Source organism: Penicillium pulvis (genome assembly GCF_028828015.1).
Source record: "Penicillium pulvis strain IBT 33274 chromosome Unknown contig_1_segment0_segment0, whole genome shotgun sequence".
Taxonomy (NCBI): domain Eukaryota; kingdom Fungi; phylum Ascomycota; class Eurotiomycetes; order Eurotiales; family Aspergillaceae; genus Penicillium; species Penicillium pulvis.
The window spans coordinates 72,759-94,804 of NW_026643074.1; the positions used below are offsets into that span (position 1 = coordinate 72,759).

Below are 22,046 nucleotides of genomic sequence, written 5' to 3' on the forward strand. Positions count from 1 at the left end.
AACCAGCTACGGTCGGGTTGCGACCAGATGAATCATGATATCATTTTAAATTCTACACAATGAGATTATGGAGAACTGCTATGGGGAGGGGAACTAATAGTCGAGGATAGCCCATGTTTCCTCATCCAGCGTAGAAAAGATCAGACCCGCGTTGAGAAGCTCATTGCCGGCCTTGCCAATATCCATGGCAGGAAGGCCCAGCCTCGACGCAATTGTCTGCAAATGAAGACCGGTGGCATCATGGGATTCCGTCTTCAAAAGATTGTACATATCCCTCGCGAAGGGACTCAGGCTTGAAAGGACCCTGTCGTGGCCGTTGTAGTTATCCCCTCCATCCACCCCCGCGCCACCAGCGCCGCCGTCACCACCACCATTACCGCCAGGGGGGCCCCGAGTGAAGAACAAGTGCGCGGCTGTAGCGTCGAGCATAGAGCAGAAAAATTGATTGACATCAGTCACCGGCTGGAGGCTGTGAGCAGCAATGTATCGTTTGTTGCCGAATGACTTGATAGCGCCGAGCACACGGACATATACGCCGAGCTGGATGTCGCCCTTCGTCTCATCGATGTCCATGTACGCCGCGTCAACCCACTTCTTGACCTCCACTCTGCCTGAATAGTCGTCGACAATATATGTGATGTTGGTACTCTGCTTGCTGATATTGCGCACCCGGCCTATGAAAAGCACATTGGCGACATCTGCATTGTCGACCTGGAAGGGAGCTTCGGGGTATGGAGAGGTCGCATCGTTGATCTGCTTAATTGTGACAGGACGGAGAGTCTTGTTGTCACCACCGCCATTCTGATTTCGATTCCGTGTTAGCAGAGTACTCGTACACGTCAAATCACGATTCATTCGTTACCTTGCCCCCCGAAGGACTATTAGTCTCGCCGGACATGAAGCCGCCGCCTCCACCTGCACCCCCATAGGGGTTGTAATTTTTGGATGCACCGTCTGTCATATTTGTCAACACTGGTCAAAGGTACCAATTTCAAGAGTGACCGACCCATGATATGTGTGATTGTGTGTTGTCTATGCGTGCTGTGAGAGTTGCTGTAAAATCATTTTACTCAATCGGGAGCGTGTTGAGCACGCGTCGCGGGGACTTTGTTTGCACTGTTTGCCGCCTAAAGAAACACGGCCTCACCGCCTTTCGGATTTGGAGATTTTGAGATTTTTTTTTTGCGGTGAGAATCGATAATCTTCTATCGCTCTGGAAAGTATTTTTAATATTTCCGGGTTTGGATACAGCCTGGTCGACTTTCTTTTTGATTGACACAGTCTTGTCTCTGTGTTCTTCTTTTAAATTCTCTTCTTGTTCTCCCAACCATACCGATTGATCTGTAACGTCGTCATCTACTTCTTTTTTCCGCCGGATCGGCATCACTTGGGTCTCGACATCCTCAAACCCGCAATAATGCCTCGTCGCGAAGCTTCCCCCGCCTTATCAGAGAATGACTTTGACATTACAAGTGCGCTTTTCCAGAATGACAATGACTCCGACTCCGACTCGGGTGTCGCAAAGTCCCAACAGAAGCCCACCCCGACACAGGACCTCGACTTTCTTGGCGCCGATGATGATGGTGATGAAGCGTTCATTGCCACACAGCAGGCCTCTGCCAACCGAAAAGGATCCAATCTCAAGGGCCGGACTGTGAAGAAAGGTGGTGGCTTTCAAGCAATGGGTCTTAATGGCAAGCTGCTCAAGGCCATCACCCGTAAAGGATTCTCCGTCCCCACTCCGATTCAGCGCAAGACTATCCCAGTGATTATGGAGGACCAGGATGTGGTGGGAATGGCTCGAACTGGTTCTGGAAAGACCGCTGCCTTCGTCATCCCCATGATCGAGAAGCTGAAGAGCCATAGCACCAAGTTTGGAGCCCGCGGACTGATTCTGTCGCCATCTCGCGAACTGGCTCTGCAGACATTGAAGGTAGTGAAAGAAATGGGACGTGGAACCGACCTGAGATCAGTTCTCCTAGTTGGTGGTGACAGTTTGGAAGAGCAGTTTGGACTGATGGCCGGCAACCCGGATATTGTGATCGCAACACCGGGTCGATTTTTGCATCTTCAGGTCGAGATGGATTTGGATCTCTCGAGTATCCGCTACGTGGTATTTGACGAGGCTGATCGACTATTCGAGATGGGTTTCGCCGCGCAATTGACCGAGATTTTGCACGGCCTGCCCCCAACCCGACAAACTCTTCTGTTTTCTGCAACACTGCCCAAATCCCTCGTCGAATTCGCACGCGCTGGTCTCCAGGAGCCAACCCTGATTCGCTTGGATACTGAGGGTAAAATCTCACCGGATCTGCAGAATGCATTCTTTTCCGTCAAGTCTTCAGATAAGGAAGGAGCTTTGTTGCATATTCTCCACGATATCATTAAGATGCCTACGGGCGACACCGAAGTCACCAAAAGATTCAAAGAGGAAGGTCCTCCGTCAAGGTTTCCCAACAAGCGAAAGAGGGATGATGGGAAGTCCAAACCACACAAGGAATCGCCGACTGCACACTCGACGATCATTTTTGCCGCTACGAAGCATCACGTTGACTATCTCTACTCTCTCCTGAAGGAAGCCGGCTTTGCCACCTCCTACGCGTATGGTTCCTTAGATCAACTTGCACGAAAGATCCAGGTTCTGAATTTCCGACGAGGCATTTCCAACATCCTGGTTGTTACTGATGTGGCCGCCCGTGGTATCGATATCCCGGTTCTCGCCAATGTCATCAACTACGATTTCCCCTCACAACCCAAGATCTTCGTCCACCGTGTTGGTCGTACCGCCCGTGCCGGCCAGAAGGGATGGAGTTACAGTCTCGTCCGGGACTCGGATGCCCCCTATATGCTGGACCTTCAACTTTTCCTTGGGCGACCACTCAAGCTAGGCCGTAACTCTGGCCCTGTCAATTTCGCCGAGGATGTCGTGGTTGGATCGCTCCCAAGAGATGCCCTTTCTCGCAGCTGCGAATGGGTCAACAAAGTCCTGGCGGAGATGCATGATATTATTTTGCAGCGCCAGGTGGCGACGCGAGGTGAGAAACTATACATGCGTACTCGAAATGCTGCATCGCTCGAAAGTGCCAAGCGAGCCAAGCAGGTCACGGCCACAGAAGAGTGGTCTACCATTCATCCCCTCTTCAATGACCAGACCAGTGACTTGGAGGCCCAACGGGAGAAGCTCCTGGCCAAGATTGGTGGCTTCCGGCCCAATGAGACCATTTTCGAGGTGCACAACCGACGTGGCGGCAAGACCGAGGAAAATCCCGCGATGGAAACGATCAAGCGGCTCCGCACAACGGTGGATAAAAAGAAGCAGCGCGCCCAGGCTAAGGAGCAATCGGAGTTGAACGAACTTGGCATTGGAGCAGACCAAGAGATAGACTCCGCCGACGAGGACATTCCCGAGGCTGCTGGTGACAACATGTCCGAGGCCGACGAATCTGATCTGGAGGTCACCTTCTCCGCCTACTCTCAACCCAAGAAGAAGCACGACAAACCCCAAGATTCAATGACGACCTCGTTCCAGAATTCTGACTACTTCATGGGTTACACGCCCAACAATACCGACCTCGCAGAAGATCGGGCCTACGGTGTTCACTCTGGTACGAACCAGAACTTCACTCAGGCCTCCCGCAGTGCGACCATGGATCTCAACGGCGACGAAGGTCAGCGTGGGTTTGGAGAGCCTCGATCCACCATGCGCTGGGACAAGCGACACAAGAAGTACGTGGCCCGGCAAAACGACGAGGATGGTTCCAAGGGCACGAGATTGGTGCGCGGTGAAAGTGGTGCCAAGATTGCCGCCAGTTTCCGCAGTGGTCGTTTCCAGAGCTGGAAGAAGGGCAAGCGCATGGGTAATATGCCTCGTGTGGGCGAGGCTGAGAACCCTGGCCTTGGAGATGTCTTCAATGGACCTGGTGGCCGTGGTGGTGGTGGAGGCGGTCCCCGGGGTGGTGGCCGATTCCGGCACACGCAGCAACGGGCGCCTAAGCGCGCCGATCCCCTACGTGGCGATTACGACAAGATGAAGAAGAAGAACGAGGCAGCCCGCGAACGACAAGGTGCCGGCTCGGGTGGCAAGAGTGAGATTCGTTCGACCGACGATATCCGCAAGGCGCGCAATCTGCAACAGAAACGTCGTGACAAGAATGGACGGCCATCCAAGAAGAAGCGGTGATAGAGAGAAATGGGAGTCTTTTGTAAACCTTGATCTATATCTACATCTTATATGTACGGAGATACCACATATTACGTTTCAAAATTCAAAATGTACTTTTTCCCCCTTCAGACTGGTGAAGTGACAGACCCACAGTTGAGCTTGAGCTTGAGCTTGAGCTTGAGCTCTGCGAGAGCTCGTGTGTAGAGATGGGTTTATCCCCGCACCCCGATCCAATCATAGCCGAGGGCAGATCAACAGAAATGACCGTTGGGCTAGAATCTTGAATATTCTCCTCAGAATCAAATTATGGACTAGTTTACCGGCGAATTTCATGACAAATTCCCGGATTTTCTCCCGTGTCATACCACTTCAGGGGAAGAGGAGAATGGTTCGCACTATTGAATCCCTCGTGCATGAACGGGGTGACAGACCCCTTACTGCTCCGCGTGCCGCATGTTCCACATACTGAACCCCCTTGCCCCTTTCAGGAGAGCCGCTCGTCCTCGGCAGCTCCCGTTTATTATGATTGGTTTGTCCTTCACCTGTCAATGACGTTGGGATTTTCCCTGCAGTTTTCAAGGGATGGGCAATGCGCATGCGCTGTGATCATTCTGCGCTTCACGGAGGCCCCGGAAAATAAGGGACCGAACCGGTGTATAGAGACTCTCCCTCCTCAAATCCCGAGTAAGTAGGTAACAGAGAAATGGGAGGGGTAACCAGTGTATAAAGGGGGGGGGGGGGGGGTATCACGACAGGGAAAGCCCCCTCTGCTTATTGATTAACCAAGCTTTCGTCATCGGTATATCACTCTCACGAACCATTGTCGATCTAACCACAGATAGAAAACCCCCCAAGTTGCCCCCCCCTGCAGCTGTCCGACTCATGGTTCATAACCATAAGACTTCCCACGACCCTGATCTGCAGTGTTGGGCTCGACTGTAACAGTAACCCCTTGTACAACGGAGCATAAAAACCAAAAAAATAAAAAGTAAAAAATAAAAAGTAAAAAATAAAAAGAAAAACAAAACAAAAAGGGATCGAGTCGATGAATCTACGGAGAATAATAGAGCACGGTAGTAAACTAGTGGCATATCGATACGGGGAACCACCTGATCATTGGGTTCTCGTCTGGACTTTCTACAGTCTGGACTCTCGGGGGTTTTTATCTTCGTTTATCTTGTTTTGATTTTCGTTTTTAGTTTTATCTTTTTTTTGCCCCTAATTTTTGGTTTTCTCTTTTCTATTGCTTATTTTCCGATTTATTGTTTTCGATTTTTCGATTTTTCCCTGTATTTATTGATTTTCTCCGGTTTAACTCTTCCCCCTGATTCGTTCCTTGGATCCAAAAGCTGGAATTTCCAGGAATTTAGCCTCGTCCTCCCCGAAAGGTAAGACGATGATCAACACCTGATTCTTGTGTGATGGATTTTCTCATGTGCTGTGCCAAGAAGTACTTTGTGCATGCCAAACGGAATGTGCATTTCATTGCCGAGCCCGACTATTGGCAATGGCTGCGGGCGCCGACGTCGATCCGTCAATCCCTCGCCTTGCGTCCTCGGTCTGATTGGTATCGCGCCAAATAGTGCCCCCTCTTGAGGAGAAACTAATTATTCCTCCGTGCCATTATTCATGATTCCCTCTAGGCTTACCCTTTCCATTCTAGCGGGAATCTGATCCCTTTACTGAGAGGTGTCACTGTCACTTTCCCCATCTAATGCAAGCCACTTCAGCCAGAGAACCCCCCCCTAACCCTACCCACCACAACACCCCACGATTAGGAGAACTACTCGGTACAGCTCTGGTATCAATCTGGTTTTTTCTTTCTTTTCCTTTGAGCTTCGTTTTCTTTTTCCGGGCATAGGAGGGAAAAAAGCCAAATCTCTATAGCATAAAACCCAGAAATACTCCGCCCTTCCATCTACTCCACCAGTACCGTACCGTTGGGCACTCCATTATTTGAGAAGATCTACCATGAACGGAGATCAAGTCTATCAGCTACTAGTGTCTTTTTGCACAGACCACTACTTTCCTTCCTTGTACCCAGGACCCGCCCACTTCACTTGGTATAAGCCCTGAAGGCCCGCAGGTCGGGTGTGCTACTCTAAGTTAGGGAAAAGACTTCGATTTCTCCTGGACCGTTCCCTATTCTCTGCCTTGTATCAGGGGAGATCAACGTCCTTATTGTTGGGGTGATCTTTTGAATTCTCAAGGTGAGTTTGGAATAAAAAAAAATAACCCCCATTTCCTCTCCCTTTATTACCTTTTTGGGCTTCATACTGCAATGCTGCATTGAACGTGCGTGAACCGAGACAGGAGGTAAGGTGTGGTTGGGGCCCAAAAAAATGAAAACAAAAACAAAAATGAAAAATCCGAGAAAAATACAAGCAAACCAATATTGACTCCAATGGAGAAAGGGAGAAGAAAAGAAAAAAAGAAAAAGAAAACCCCCCTATGGAAAAAAAAAAGAGGAGACCGGGGGCAAGAGAGGGGCTTTGACAATGGGCGTTACTCCTGCACCTTGATCCTAGCTCGATGATCGACCGCCATCCTGCAATACATCGCCCTGGGAGGGGAAAGACATGCGCGGCTATGAGTAACCCTGCTGTCATGATCTGGAAATCTCCCGCTGATCGATGCAGTCTATTTTCTGACTCCTCCAATAGCGGATCTCTCTAGTAATCGATTATAAGCTTGGGTGGTCCTCGAAGGAGCTGGATGACGGATATTGAACCTTCTTGCCCAACCCCTACACCGCTGACCTTGAATTTTCCCCCTTCCTAGTCCAGGCTGCCAGGGATTCGTTCGTCAGATATGCTGCCCCAAAGTGCAGAACCGAGAGTTAGTGGTCCCTTTTTGTGAGCATCACGCCAATAGAAACCGAGAGCGAAAAGCGCGGAAGCGGAACAGAAACAGCAACAGGGAAAAGAAGAAGACGATTGAGAAGACGAAGACGAAGTACAAGTGGAAGGGGAAGTGGAAGAAGTGAAAGTGTTAGAAGTGAAAGGGAATAGAGGACTTGCTGCCCCGTGGGACTATCCTCGATCTTGCTTGACACCCGATGCAACCACTCGTGCTTCCTCCACCGAGCCTCACTACTGCTCAGTTTGGACAATCCCGGTTCAACTCGGGCCCAGACGGGTTTCCGTTGAATCGACCTTGGTCGACCAATGCTCGAGGGTGCAGCCCACGGGCTCCTCTCCCTCGTCAATCTATGTCTGGCTCGCCTCTCGAAGAGCCCGCGGTGACATCCGAGGAGTCTCGGCCTCGATACCCACAGACTTCTCTACCTGCAGTGACAACAGCTGGGGAAGCCCTCTTTACTACGTCTCAGCTACCTACAGCGATTCAAGATCCTTTGCCGGCACCGATCCGGTCACGGTATGGAGACCCGCCGCCTGTCTTTGCTGGCTCTCCACAACTTCCACCAGGAGCACTGGCACCTCAGTACCCATTACCAGGCTTGGAAACGTCCCTCCCTGGACAGCCAAGCCGCTCACTAGCACCAAAGTCCACCCGACGGACAAAGGCTCATGTAGCATCAGCGTGTGTGAACTGTAAAAAGAAGCATCTTGGATGTGATCCAGCACGCCCATGTCGAAGATGTGTTCTTGCGGGCAAGGCTGTGAGTATCTGACGTTTGATTTTGAAAGTTTTAGATTGCTGTTTTGATGGTAGTTCTTCGATATGAAATAAGACTGACTCTCAATCCAAGGCTTCTTGTGTGGATGTCACGCATAAGAAACGAGGACGACCCCCGCTGAAAGCAGAAGACTCGTCAATTCGACCATATACGACGCACACAGACCATCCAACAGTTCTGGCCGAGTCGCAGTCATCAATGACAGCTCATCGGACTACCTTGCATCGGCCAACATCATCCCGTGAACTTCGACCGATGACCGATCTACACGCCATGGGCTCTCCCGGCGCCACAGCCGGGATGAGAGCACCACGCGCTCAACAGCAGCGCTGGTCAGCATCGGTATTTCCACTAACTCGACCGATGGATCCGGCTTCTGCAATACAGAGCCCTGGAGTTCGGCGACCATTCTCTTCATCTGGTGCGCCGTCGGATGCATTATTGGCACACCCACCGCCTGCCTTCGTTCCCATGACCAGTGGATTCAACCCGGTGATTCAAGCAGGACCTATGCCTCCTGGGATGGACAGACGGTTTCCTGCTTATGCTGGTCCAGCGTTGCCCCCACCAACTTCTCCTCCACAGCATCACCACCCTACAGGAGTTCCCTTCGCCCCATACGCTGAGTCTCCCAGTGGCTCTCTTCACCCTACGATAGCAGACCCCCGATTACCACCTGGACCTCGTGAGCCATACCTAGAATCTCCCGTGCGACTTCCTCCCATCCATCAGGCCACAGCAAGTCCTGGTCCTCCGCCCCCAGGTCCACCACCAGGAGTGCCTCACCATGCACACAGACTCAGCGATCCCTATCCTGGGATCTGGACTACTGGACGAGAAGAGAACCGCAGAGACCCCCGTGCCTCACTCTCATCGCAGAGGCCCATAAACTCCATGTTCGCTCACTCACCCAGTCACCAACGCTCGTCCTCATCCACGGCGGGGGCCCGCGACCCGATTCCACGACACCTCGGTCCGATCGACCTCTCAAGCCCTTTGCAACTAGGCCATTCTCCACCCATTGGAGCTCTTACCGCTCCATCCACCACAGAATCCGACCCTGAGCCTGAACCCCGACCAGTCAAACGCCGCAAAATGGCTTTAGATGACATGGTCAACGGCTAATACGTTACCGGGAGTTGTTCTGAATACCAGAATACCTGCCAAGTTTTCTACCATCTCCTTTGTTTGCATGACTCTTCTTCCCTTACAAATAATCCCGATTTCAATCTCAGCTGCCCCGGAGGCGTCTTGTATTGTATAATTTACAATTCCTTGTAGCAGGGCCTACGAGAGGTGACCGATATACCCTTTCCAGCGTGGCGCTTGTTTTTCTTTCTCGTTTTGTTTTTGTTTCTGTCGTGTATCTCGGTGTGCGCAAGCAGCAGGAACTCTTTGCATTGTCTTCTACATTTCCTTGCGTTATCTGTGCCCCCTCTGAATGGTCTTCTCTTAATGATTCGATTGACTTGTGCAGGAAGACGATTTCCTTTTGTTGCTTTTCCATTCTTGCGAGTACCCCCTATTGTTAGGTGTTTCTGAAGACATGGCAAGGCGTTTCGTGGATTGGCAAAGGGCATTCTCGTGATTTCTCTTGTTTTCCCTTTGTTTCCCTCTCCGTTTTCTAGATATGACCATGTATGCTTGTGGAGAGAGATGTCTTGTACACCAGTGTACAATGAGGAACTTTTTTTCGAGTTCCGGATGTTGTTTCATGTGAGCGCTAGGTTATTTTAAGCTTAAATTCTTAAATTACGTTTCCACATGTGAATTTAATTTGTCACTGGTATTCCCCAGCCTTGTTTGACACGGTATGCATGCTTATCGAGTAGACTCATGTTACCCGATCAACATAGATATTGGAAAACCATGTGGTCCACACGATTTCAAAATTTCAGGTCTGATCATTGGAATGGGAAATCCTAACCAGGACAGCCCATCAAGGTCTGTGCCCTAATTTTAATTCTCAGGAATTTCTTTGAGTTTCATTTCCTGCCTTCGAATGAAGAAGTCTCATCCATTTGTTTGTTCGAACATCGGGACTCGTTGCTTTTCTTCTTGCGTCCCCCTGTCCTTTGTCTTCGTAACCATAGACCTCGCTCCACTCCAACTATGAATAAAAGTAGAATACCACAGATCAAATCTCATATGATTGACGTCCCACCAGAGTCTTCCTTTGTTTTTTCCGGAAATGGAAATCAGTTCTACCGCCGAACTTCGGGTAAATGCAATGGGCAAAGTAACACGCTCACATTCCAGAGCAAACCAAATACCTCTTTTGAAAAGTCACTCCCAAAATGTACGTAGGAAACTGCGGACCTAATATTTCACAAAGATTTCATCGAGCAAATTTTTCCCTCTTTGACACCTCCAGAGCCATGAACTCTGAATGCTGATGCAGGCGATTATTTCCGACATCGAGCCCTCAAAACTAGATCTCATGGGTCTCATTCCGTAAATTACACGTCTCCAGTTGACTTGATTCTGTCATTCGGCTCAAAAGAGCCCTATGCTGGGTTATGCCTTAAAGTTTTTCCGCATCAGGGGAAACATGCTGACTCTCTGGAAGGTGATTATTACAACTCATGATACCCTGGAAATAACCTCTTCACATCACGAATGGTGTAATTGTTCAGAGGTTGATATTCCAGAGTTACCCGGGTGTTGAAGGCTTTGTTTTCAAATCTTGGCCATGAAACCCACCCTCGAGCTGTAGCCTTGTAAGCTATATTTAGAAGCCCAACCTCTGAAACTTTGACATAAGTCTTCACTATTACAAGAGTGTTTAGATTGAGGCTCGCTTTGTAACATATAATCCATTCCTCAGCTTGTGCAGAACCGCCCTTGTGGAGGGTAGGATTGTATCTCCTAGATTATTTGTGTTACATCAGATTTATTGTGAGTTTGAAACATCTTTGTTAACTGTTCTTTCACTTTTTCTCGTCTGAATCTTGCTTTTCTTAACTCCGTTTCGCCCCCCTCGTACCGCTTCTCCCAGGTTGAGGCCATGCCTAGACCTGGACAGCGTTGACAACACTCTTTTCGAAGTATCCCAACCCGCAACGCTCAAAATCATTCGAGAGATAAGACAAATTTCACAGCGATGTAAATTTAATATTAGCACAAAGAGAGATACCGAGTTCCATACTTACTTGGCCAATTTTCTTTGTGTAGATCAGCCCACAGCTTTCTCGGGTAACTAAACTTCCGGGGCAGTCTCAAAGGACCCTGGAAGTCCGGGTTTTGCCAGTTATAAACATCCCCATCTCTGATATTGATCTCAATATTCCTCAAACCTCATTACTATCAACCTTGATTACTTTCGAAACAGTGAGTGACAGTCCAACCCATCAGAATGTTCCATTTCCTTGATGGCATCACGAACCTAACTGGGTACAATAGAAAGAACGCCCAATTCAACCCGGCACAATGCCAGCCCAATCACCCAAGCGCAGACACCCTGAGTCGGAGAAAAACCATCATTCTACAGAAGACTTGCCAGTCAAACGCGTCAAAATAACCTCTGGCCCTAGAAATAAGAAGCGTCCGAAAACTTCATTCATGGGTCCACCCCCTCCACCAAAAGCTTTTCAGAGTCATGATATCAGCCAAGGTGAAGGTCCAGGGAAAAGGTCTCCAGCTTCAGCTCAGATTCGATATAAGACAACGATTCCATCTGACCTTCGAGCGCCTTTCCCATCTCTAGTCCAACCTGCCTCGCAAGTCCTAAAGTCGCCTTCCTTTATCCTCACTCCGGTTATATCATCTCAGTCTACATTTCCGACTGCAATCAGACCTCAGGGGACCATGCCAGGCCGATCAGGGGCAGCATGGCTTCCACCAGCGACCAGACCTCAGGGACCAATAAGAATCCAAAACCCGGGGATAACCGCAGGTGGAGGTCGGTATCCAAAGCGTGGAGCGCCAGCGGAATTCGAAGAAATCCAAAAGTACAAGAGATTCAAGGAGGTACCTCCCCAACGCGAAAAGGGAATGATCACGACTATAATTGATGGCAAGAGTGTAATGCAATTCCGTGCTACCGACAGCCTAGGCAAGCGTAAAGCTTGGCCTGTGGTCTCATTGGGTAAAGAGGGGCCTTTTCCTCGATGGCGGCTGTTCCAACACGTACCAGACCTCCCGAAGGGCAGGAACCTTGCACTCGACTTGATTCGAACACATCGAGAAAGAACGATCATCCACGGGCTCGACCACAATAGCCACCCTAAGTCCAATGATTCAAGCATTGGTCTTGGTATTCTTTACTGGGACTTTCAGGCTGGCACAAAGGACACATGGGGTGGCTTGACGAAAAAGGAGCTGTACGAATTTGCCTATAAGTGCCTCGAGGATGCATTGAATGATTACCAAAGCCGAACCGAAATCCGCCTTTTGCTCAAACAGATGAAATTGAGCGTCATCGCCAATGTGGAAGATCCATTACCACCTCTCCCTGGGCCGCCAAAAGCGAAACTCTTTGGACCCGAAGCCGGAGCTGCGTGGCCGAAAATACCTCCTCTCATGGAAGGTGCTCCCCAGCCCTACTTTGGCAATAGGTATTGGCGTCCTAGTATGGCCATTCGTGATGGTCAAAGCAAAGCCAAGTCTACCGACTTGTTGATTACCAGAATGCGCCATCATACGAAAGGGACGTTGGGCCCCCCTGGTGTGATCAGTCGTTCACGAGATTCCAGAGATAAAACTCCCGGTTCTCCGGCAGCCCCTAGCGGTGGAGAGAAAGACTATAAAAAACTTCCCACGGGTAGGAAATCAGCCCTGAAAGCAGGGGGTACGAGAAAAGAGCTAGGTGGCAAAGCTGCACAAGTTGGTGAGTCGCAATTGCCCTTGTTCGTCGTCAAACTTTCGATTCTCTGCATGTATGACCCTACTCTATGCATCGCCATCGGATCAGTCGAGCCTATATTTAAGGGCAATGCAATTGTAAAAGGTCATGCTAGCATTCCTTACCTTTTTACTTGCTACATTCCCAGCACCCTGCTCTGAATGCCTCTTGGTTTAATGGACATTCAAGCTAACATATATTATCTAGACGAAAAGAGGAAGTCCGATACAGAGGGCAAAGGTGAAATTAGAAAGGACGGTGTAAACTGTGCTGGGCTTATATCAGGAGGGGGTTCCTCAATTGACCCTTCTCATAAGGACAGGATAATTCTAAACCATGAACCGAGCAAAAGTTATTACACCAAATGCAAACAGATCTGTGAGGATCATATGGAGCGTCAAAGATATCTCCCTGCGCCTAAATCAGTTCGCAGAGTGCGGACTTGGGCTGGCTCCTCTATTCTAGCCTCCCAAACAGCGGATCGGAAGTGGAATCTGCCGCAGAACCGTGCTTCAAACAGGTCATTCTTTCCATTTGGAATTGTTTAATGCAAGTTGACACTACTTCATCGGGCATGAAGTTGACCAGAATTGTCAAGTCCTGAGAGTCAGCGAAGAAAGGAGGGAGTTTGGAAGGTTGAGACGGATGGGCTTGAATATTTCTAGTCTTTGGGGAACTAAGAAAGTGTATTGGAAGTTGGAAGTCAGTGATACATTTGTAGGTTTTGGATGCCAAATGTATTGCTTTAGGATCTTCAATGTTATTAGATATGAATTACAGCCTTGAAAGTCAAATTGGCCGCTGGTTTGTTGATGCAGAGGTTATAATGGATAGACCACTATTCGCTCAATCTGCCTAATTTTCTCTCCCCAGCACGTTCCAAGACTTATCACTCTTCATTCGTTGGACTTCGGTTCATCCCTGTGGCCCCGAATCCACACAAGCTGCCAGCAGCCGAGTAAAGACATAAGAGAGAACCCTCCCCGCCATCATGGAGAGGAAAGATGGTTCATGATTTCCGAGTATCTGCTGTTGTTAGCTGTTCTTCCATCAGCGGGGTATATCAGAGGATACTAACATCATATATTTCCACATGTCTACCGAATACTCTGCAGTCACTAAGGTCCAGTCGAATGGCGCACCCGCTACCGGCTCATCCTCTGGGTCATGGTAGAGACTCGCGTAGGGATGTGAAAGTGCTTCAGTGGCACTGATGCGCTGGCTTGGATCCCACACGAGCACCTTTTCCAGAAAATCAAGAGCTATTTTAAGTCAGCACGAGATGATGGATTACGGTCTGAGAGAGACATACCCTCCAATGATGCAGCTTTGAATTTGGTTCTAAATGGCTGCTTCTTGCGTTGCGGTAGAGCCGCAATGCGCTCCATCGTCTGCAGCCACGAACAGGTCAGTACATATGGAACAGGGGTCTCGGCATGGCTAAGAACTTACACCCTCGGCACAGATATGTGGGAGGATCTCTGGGGGTATTGAACCAAGAAGGTCAGATATAATTAAAAATTGATGTGCATGGTCTTTGCCGGGGAAAAGAGGCGTTCCTTCGATCATTTCAGCCAGGATACAGCCTGAACTCCACATGTCCACCTCGACGCCATAATTTTGCCAAGTAAGCATGATCTCTGGTGCCCGGTAGTATCTTGTCGTCACGTAGCCGGTCATCGAAAGCTTAAGCGTTCGTGCAAGACCAAAGTCACAGATCTTAAGGTCGCAGTTTTCATCGACCAAGATATTGCTAGGCTTCAAATCCCGATGTACTACTCCGGCCGAGTGAATATATTTCAAGCCCCGCTGCTAAAAGTCAACCTCAAGATCTCCCGCAGCATTTTAATCGATTCTTACCATTATTTGATAAAAGAAATATTGGATATATTTATCCTCCAAGGGTCTGGACCGAATCACACGGGCAAGATCCGTGCTCAGCAGGTCTGTCACCAAGTACCTATTGACGACTTAGTGGATGGGCATCACAGGTCTGAAGCATCAATCTTACAAATCATCAAAGGGCGAGACGAATATATCTTGTACGGAAATTACCTGTCACCCCGTGGTTAATGATGATCAAAGTTTGAAAAGTGGAGCTTACATTGCCATGTCGGAGATGTCGAAGCAATTTGACTTCTCGAAAACTTCGCTTCGCTGCCTCCAGTGATTGAAAGGGTTCTGCTATTTTTTTGATAGCCACTGCTTGGGTGGTCAGATTATCGGTAGCAGAACTGGAAATCAATCTGTTAGTCCCAACAGGTCAACGACCATGAGGTCCTTCAAACGGCATGCATACCACACTTGCCCATATGTTCCAACGCCAACGAGCCGAAGTGCCGAATACCTGTGAATTATCGTTAGCATTTGAATGCCCGACCGCGTTACGGCACGGACCTGCTGGTGGTGTCGAAACTGCATCCCCCAATCTGATGATTAATAATATTCGCCATGGTCCGAGGGATCCAGAGCCTGAATCAGGTTAACAAGGCAGGTTTGAAAACTGCTTCGCCTGGGTGAATATTCCCACAACTCCGATGTGCCGTGTGATGGCCAGCCGCAGTTAGCCTGAAGCTACCGTGGACTCCCGAATCCGGTTTTTGCGCCAATCAAACTTTCATCTCTGTTCCATCACATGACCCCCGGTAGACATCAGGCACAGAGGGTAGAATCATTAGATTAAAAAGGAACTACATGTGTAGGTATCGAGCCTAGCTCTCTAGATCATCTTGTCTCGTACTTATGCGATTCTATACCATCTACGGAATTGCCTAAGCCACAAAGAGGTGCGGGTCTCGAGTCTATTGGACGGAGAAATTACCCGCCCACTCGGTCAGATTCTTCCATTTGTTTAAAGCAACTTCCAAAACATCATGTTGCTGTTAACAAGGTTTCTTGTTCCAATACAATATGAACCTCTGAAGCTCTTGATTCTATGTAGTGCAGTACAAACTGACCGATTTTCCTATAAAGCTCAGAGGCAATTCTTCCGACTATTGTACACCTTAAAACTTACGGGCTCGAAATTTTAAGCTCCAGGGATGTCGTATATCTATCGCATTTCATGGTAATAAACCAGATACACATGCCACGACAAGCCTAATGCTAGTCCTTGGAGAGACAGGGGAGATCAAGGGTCCAAGGCCTAGGGTCTAAGGCCTGTATGTAAAACATCTCTGTCATGCGATATCACGTGAGCCCGAAGCTACTGCAAACCACACAAACATCTTCCCCGACAGGCACGGGCAGCGACATCGAGAAGCTCTTGTACGAGTTCAACGGTCGTTTCTCCATTGCTTTCATTCGGCACTTACTCGGATCCCTACACAATGATCCATCCCTAACTCACTATCAACCCTAGACCACAGACCATCGACTCGGTTGGACGTGTTCTACGGCGTCGCGACACGCTTGAACAGACGTAGTCGTAGTCGCGGTTGATTCGTTGCTGACAGCACGCGATCACCATGTTTACTTTCACTCCGCTACTGGGCGCGCAGTCATCGTCTTCACGAGCCTCACAGTCGATTCTGGAGCTTGATGGGGGCATTAAGATATTGGTGGATGTTGGCTGGGATGATACCTTTGACACCCGCGATTTGGCGGAGCTCGAAAAGTCGGTTTCAAAATCAAAAATTGTCTTGGTTCTCGTTTCACTAATCTAACATTGATCTCTCACAGGCATATTCCGACACTTTCCCTCGTTCTCCTGACCCATGCGACCCCGGCACACATTGGCGCTTTCGTACACTGCTGCCAAACATTCCCTCTCTTCACCAAAATCCCCATTTATGCGACAAGCCCGGTAGTTGCTCTCGGTCGTACCAGTCTACAAGATCTTTACGCATCTGCACCGCTCGCTGCCACTTTCCTTCCAACGGCGTCGATCTCCGAGCCCGGTGCATCCTCAGCAGCATCTGCGGTGGTATCCGGGGAGCGTGAAGGGAATACTGAAGCTGCAGGCAGCACAGGACGAATCCTTCTACAGCCACCGACCGCTGAGGAGGTCGCTCGCTACTTCTCCCTCATTACCCCCCTCAAGTATTCGCAACCACACCAACCTCTGCCGTCTCCATTCTCCCCGCCCCTGGATGGGCTTACGCTTACTGCCTACAATGCTGGGCATACCGTTGGTGGAACAATATGGCACATTCAGCACGGCATGGAGTCCATCGTATATGCAATGGATTGGAACCAGGCGCGTGAAGGCGTCGTGGCGGGTGCGGCGTGGTTCGGTGGATCTGGAGCCAGTGGAACGGAAGTCATTGAGCAGTTACGCAAGCCGACAGCCTTAATTTGCAGTACCCAAGGTGGTGATAAGTTTGCTCTTTCCGGTGGCCGGAAGAAGAGAGATGATCTTCTTCTTGACATGATTCGAAGTAGTCTTGCAAAGGGCGGCACTGTCCTCATTCCGACCGATACCAGTGCCCGAGTGCTCGAGCTTGCATATGCGCTGGAACATTCTTGGCGTGATGCAGCGGCGGGCGAGAAGGAGGATGTATTGAAAAGCGCGGGTCTTTACTTGGCTGGTCGGAAGGTCAACACCACCATGCGCTTAGCTCGAAGTATGCTCGAGTGGATGGATGAAAGTATTATCCGGGAGTTCGAAGCTGCTGAAGGTGCAGACGCAGCTACTAATCAGCGGACTGGTGGACAGGGCCAGGAGAAAAGCAGCAAAGGTGTCGGGCCATTCAATTTCAAGCACCTTAAGACTGTTGAGCGCAAGAAGAGTCTCGAGAAACTCCTGTCGGAAAAGGGACCCAAAGTCATCCTCGCATCTGATACATCTTTAGCCTGGGGATTCTCAAAGGAGTCTCTCCGTCGGGTCGCCGAGGACCCCAATAATCTGCTCCTGTTGACAGAGTCATACCGCAAATTGGCGCGTGAAGAAAATTCGGAGTCCCCGTATAATATATCCCTTGGAAGTATTATATGGCAGTGGTATGAAGAAAGGCGCGACGGTGTGGCCCTTGAAGAAACTTCTGATGGCGAGTTGCTTGAACAGGTTCATAGTGGTGGGCGGGAGCTGGCCTGGACAGAGGTGCAGCGAGTACCTTTAGATGCTAGCGATCAACTGCTTTACCAGCAGTACCTTGCTACCAAGCGCCAGTTGCAGGACACTGCTCAAGTTCGAGGCGGTCAAGAAACCCTCGAAAACGCAGCAGATGCTTTGGATGATGGGTCTAGCTCTACGTCTTCAGAAGACTCGGATTCAGAACAGCAAGGTCGTGTCCTCAATTTCTCGACCTCACTAGCCCACTCGAACCGAAACAAGTTGGCCGTCAGCGACGAAGACCTAGGCATCAACATCCTTTTACGACGGAAAAACGTCTTCGACTATGACGTGCGTGGTAAAAAGGGACGGGAGCGCATGTTCCCATTTGTGGCGCCAAGGAAGAAGGGCGACGAATATGGAGAGTTCATTCGTCCTGAAGAATACCTACGTGCAGAGGAACGCGAGGAGATAGACATGCAACAACGACGATCGGACGCACAAACGAAGCTTGGCCAAAAACGGCGGTGGGACGAGACCACGGGAACTGCCGGGCGAAGGCTATCTGGTGGTGCTGCAGGTCGTAAGCGTCAACAATTGTCCAAGGATGGCCAACGAGTGGACTCAGGTGCAGGTGATGACTTCAGTCTTGTATCCGATGGCGATGTTGGTGATGATGCGGCGTCTTCCGAAGATGAAGCAGATGCCCAGCCGTTTGAAGGTCCTTCCAAGGCTGTTTACAGCAAAGAGACGATCATAATCAACGCCAGAATCGCCTTTGTTGATTGCATGGGTCTGCACGACAAGCGTAGCTTGGAGATGCTCATTCCGCTTATCCAGCCACAGAAATTGATCCTTGTGGGTGGAATTAAGGAAGAGACTGCGGCTCTGGCGGCCGAATGCAAGAAACTCTTGGCGGCGAAGGCCGGCGTTGACGTCTCGGCTTCTGCAGCAGATGCAGCAGCTATCATTTTCACACCCAGTAATGGCGAATCAATCGATGCAAGCGTTGACACCAATGCCTGGATGGTCAAACTGAGCAATAACCTCGTCCGCCGCTTAAATTGGCAGCATGTCCGCAGCCTTGGTGTCGTTGCTCTGACTGCCCAGCTGCGGGGACCTGAAATCTTCACCGAAGAAGGTGATACCGATGCTGAGGCAGTCAGTAAGAAAATGAAGGTGATTGAAGATGTAGCAGCTGCTACAGCCGCCGTTCCGACCACAGATATTGTCGCAAGGATTGGCGACAAGTCGGACGTGTTCCCTCTCCTTGACACCTTACCAGTTAGCATGGCTGCAGGCACCAGGTCTGTGGCTCGACCACTCCATGTCGGCGATTTGCGTCTGGCTGATCTCCGAAAGCTCATGCAGGCCGCTGGCCACATCGCGGAGTTCCGGGGCGAAGGAACTCTTCTCATTGACAAATCTGTGGCTGTCCGCAAATCGGGGACCGGCAGGATTGAGATCGAGGCTTCAGCGCAGTCCGCTGCCAACCAGGCCACTATGGGTCGCGGGGCGAGTAGTTTCCTCGCGGTCAAGAGGAAAATCTACGAAGGACTAGCGGTTGTGGCAGGTAACTGAACGAATGATATGTATTTTAACATTTTACATTATGTATTTCTGGATCAGGGAAAGCTTTCATGAACATTCAACCTTGGCATCATTTCCTATCACTCGTAATTGTACCGTAATTGAACTGTGCGAGAACTTCTCTGCACAAATTGAACCAGCAATCGCCTTCCCATCTAATCTATATTCTAAAATCGTCAAAATATTAAAATGCATGAAACATCAAACGGATCATGTCAGCCTGCGGAATAGTCTACACGCTGATTTCATGATCTCCCACGTAGTCGTTATCCTCGGTCGGGATTTCGTGAATAGTATCGTTAGTTTGCGGCCCAGTGTATTTGCTGCAGTGAAAGGTCAGCGCTGGTTTCAATGTCTTTTATCACCAAACGACGGCTTACCCTCTAGCTTCAACCCACCACCACACCAAAGCAAACATGGCAATGAAAGCAGCCACACAAACGGCGTAGTTCCTGGTACTGTTATTGGTCACGGTGACTTTATTCTTCAGGAAGATTCTTACATGTTGGCCCTGGTCACAGGAATCTGACTCGGGAAGAAGAGAATTGTGCTGATGAACAAGACCCAAATAATGGCAACATAGTTGATGGGAGCTCCCCACCTGCCCAGTGTGTAGGGACCCTCCACAAACTTGACTCGGGACTTGTAGATCTGGTGAGCCAAGATCACCGAAACATAAGACAAATCGAGCGCTGGTGCTGTGACACTGAAGATCGCCGTCGCAGTTTCAGTGGAGCCGATAGCAATGCAGTTCAGACCAATGCTGAAAACGACCACGAACCATACTGCATTGACAGGCGTATGGGTATGAGGATTGACCTTTGAGAGGAACTTGGAAAACGGCAGAGCGTTATCTCTGGCAAAGGCATATGCCATTCTGGTATCAGCCAACATGGCCGAACAGCCAGTGAAGAACTGCACCAGGATGGCGAATGACCACATTGCTGTGCCGCCTACTTTTCCTCCAGCGTTGAGGAAGATCTGCGCAGCAGGCAGGCCGGTAGGCGTTTTCAAGATACTTTCAAAGTCTGTCAGGCAGAAGCACATGCAGACAGTCAACAGCCATCCGAAGACTCCACTGACCAAGACGGCGGTCTTGATGGCCACGGGGCCTCGAACAGCGGCATCATGGGTCTCTTCCGACATACTAGTTTAAAGTTAGAAAGCATGTCACACTTTGCCTCTCGTAAGACTTACTGCGTAGTCCCATCATAATCGGTCATTGTCCATGCCACAGATAAGAAGCCTAGAAAGAAGGAGAAGACCTTTGAGCCCCACCCTGACCCGTCAGTGAAGTGGGTAAAGACCCACGAGGCCGGCATCTTATCTGGGGTAAGATATATCAGGGCAATACATATCCCGATGGTGGCCGCGACTAATTAGTTGGCATTAGCGCTGACATATCGAGAAGGAGAACAAATATCAATCTTACTATTGATTGGAGCAAACCACAGGATAATCCGATGAAGGGATTTTGTCGTCAAAGAGCAAATGACACCAAGAACACATAGTATTCCAATTGAAACCAACACCGTTTGCAGTGCAGTGCTGGATGGTAGATATTAGCATCCTTTTGTGAAGCACTGAAGTCTATATCATACGGGGAATACGAATACTGCCCATCCACAAGATCCGAGTTCATACTAACACAAGCCAACAACATCTGACTAACGGTATATGCCACACTGGACACGCCCGCTGTCTGACCCAGTAAGTTGCACCATCCTTGAACCCATGAGAAAATGGGGACTTGGTCTTTGGGCACGACATGCTTGGTAACAAAGTACATGCCACCAGCGGTTGGGTATGCGGACACTAGTTCCGCTACGGAACTACCGATGCACATTGCCATGCAGGAGCCAATCAACCAGCACCAAACTGCCGTGGCAGGGCCACCAACCGATAAAGGAGAGCCGAAAGTTGCAGGAACCGAGCCGAGAACCCCGAGGATGGAGATGGCGTAGGAAATGGTTGACCATTTGGAAAACTCTCGTCGTAATTCCTTTCGAACGAGAAACCGAGTTAGCCCAACCCCAGACTGACCTATGTCAATTACATCTGGCAAAGTACGGGCGCGAATACCTGTTTATAACCAATGCGAGCGAGCAGCAGCTCATCGTCATCTTGAATTGTGGCCATTGATGGGTGACCCGATGGGGTGAAATGGTCTTGATCCTGCTCTCCCTTGGATTTGCAATTCGAAACTGGGGATTTCACAATGAGATCCATTTCAAAGGGAGAAAGCAAGTGCAGATCATCAAGATAAGGGAGAGAGGGAAGAAAAAGCAAAAAAAAGGGGGGGAGGAGGGGCAAGCTTAATGTAAAAAGGGAAAGACTTACGGTATATCTACTCGACCTTGGTGACGCCAGATGGAGGGGCTAAGGTCCGATGCAGGAAAGAAACGGTGTACAAGCTAAGCCCACTTGTGGCATACCGGACTTCATACAATAGGAATGAACCGATAAGCGCGAACCAATTGATTCGTGATGCACGTCGGCGCCGAGTCGGGAATGGGAGACATGGATTGGGAGTGAGAAAGAAGATGGTTTGGCTTGCAGGAAGCTAGTTCAATTGGGCATTGGACATGATCTGGCCTATATACACGGATTTTTATAACAAAGCCTTCACGGACTGATAGACTGCATGAAGAGTTAAGTGAAATGAAATAAAATTAGAATTTAATATCACCATGTAATAAGCGAGTAGCTGGAATGATAGAAGTTGGTTGAACTTGTTTATGCTTATTTGTTTGAAACACGTGAACGGAAACACGTAAATCCGTTGTGTAAAGGTGGTCAATCGGGGATATCGTCAACA

At 49.5% G+C, this 22,046-nt stretch overlaps 7 protein-coding genes across 7 annotated transcripts; 4 read left to right on the forward strand and 3 right to left on the reverse strand.

Moving 5' to 3' along the window:
• Window positions 1-93: 93 nt before the first annotated feature.
• On the reverse strand, window positions 94-1,010 carry N7503_003001 (uncharacterized protein; the record flags this gene model as incomplete). Its single annotated transcript, XM_057062548.1, has 3 exons — window positions 94-801; window positions 863-954; window positions 1,007-1,010. The coding sequence occupies 3 exons, from the start codon at window positions 1,008-1,010 to the stop codon at window positions 94-96; spliced, it is 804 nt and encodes a 267-aa protein (XP_056923463.1).
• A 407-nt stretch (window positions 1,011-1,417) lies between these two features.
• N7503_003002 (ATP-dependent RNA helicase DBP10) lies at window positions 1,418-4,180 on the forward strand (the record flags this gene model as incomplete). Its single annotated transcript, XM_057062549.1, has 1 exon — window positions 1,418-4,180. The coding sequence occupies one exon, from the start codon at window positions 1,418-1,420 to the stop codon at window positions 4,178-4,180; it is 2,763 nt and encodes a 920-aa protein (XP_056923464.1).
• Window positions 4,181-7,220: 3,040 nt separating this feature from the next.
• On the forward strand, window positions 7,221-8,927 carry sclB (uncharacterized protein; the record flags this gene model as incomplete). The annotated part of the gene is made up of 2 exons (XM_057062550.1): window positions 7,221-7,784; window positions 7,875-8,927. The coding sequence occupies 2 exons, from the start codon at window positions 7,221-7,223 to the stop codon at window positions 8,925-8,927; spliced, it is 1,617 nt and encodes a 538-aa protein (XP_056923465.1).
• A 2,304-nt stretch (window positions 8,928-11,231) lies between these two features.
• On the forward strand, window positions 11,232-12,806 carry N7503_003004 (uncharacterized protein; the record flags this gene model as incomplete). Its single annotated transcript, XM_057062551.1, has 1 exon — window positions 11,232-12,806. One exon carries the CDS (start codon window positions 11,232-11,234, stop codon window positions 12,804-12,806), a length of 1,575 nt encoding a protein of 524 aa, XP_056923466.1.
• An 828-nt stretch (window positions 12,807-13,634) lies between these two features.
• Window positions 13,635-15,098, reverse strand: N7503_003005 (mitogen-activated protein kinase HOG1; the record flags this gene model as incomplete). Its single annotated transcript, XM_057062552.1, has 9 exons — window positions 13,635-13,671; window positions 13,724-13,907; window positions 13,958-14,036; window positions 14,098-14,454; window positions 14,506-14,605; window positions 14,657-14,700; window positions 14,750-14,879; window positions 14,945-14,992; window positions 15,043-15,098. 9 exons carry the CDS (start codon window positions 15,096-15,098, stop codon window positions 13,635-13,637), a joined length of 1,035 nt encoding a protein of 344 aa, XP_056923467.1.
• Window positions 15,099-16,112: 1,014 nt separating this feature from the next.
• N7503_003006 (cleavage polyadenylation factor subunit CFT2) lies at window positions 16,113-19,219 on the forward strand (the record flags this gene model as incomplete). Its single annotated transcript, XM_057062553.1, has 2 exons — window positions 16,113-16,261; window positions 16,327-19,219. 2 exons carry the CDS (start codon window positions 16,113-16,115, stop codon window positions 19,217-19,219), a joined length of 3,042 nt encoding a protein of 1,013 aa, XP_056923468.1.
• A 241-nt stretch (window positions 19,220-19,460) lies between these two features.
• Window positions 19,461-21,457, reverse strand: N7503_003007 (uncharacterized protein; the record flags this gene model as incomplete). The annotated part of the gene is made up of 7 exons (XM_057062554.1): window positions 19,461-19,551; window positions 19,609-19,680; window positions 19,731-20,375; window positions 20,426-20,603; window positions 20,661-20,776; window positions 20,830-21,230; window positions 21,311-21,457. The coding sequence occupies 7 exons, from the start codon at window positions 21,455-21,457 to the stop codon at window positions 19,461-19,463; spliced, it is 1,650 nt and encodes a 549-aa protein (XP_056923469.1).
• Window positions 21,458-22,046: the final 589 nt, after the last annotated feature.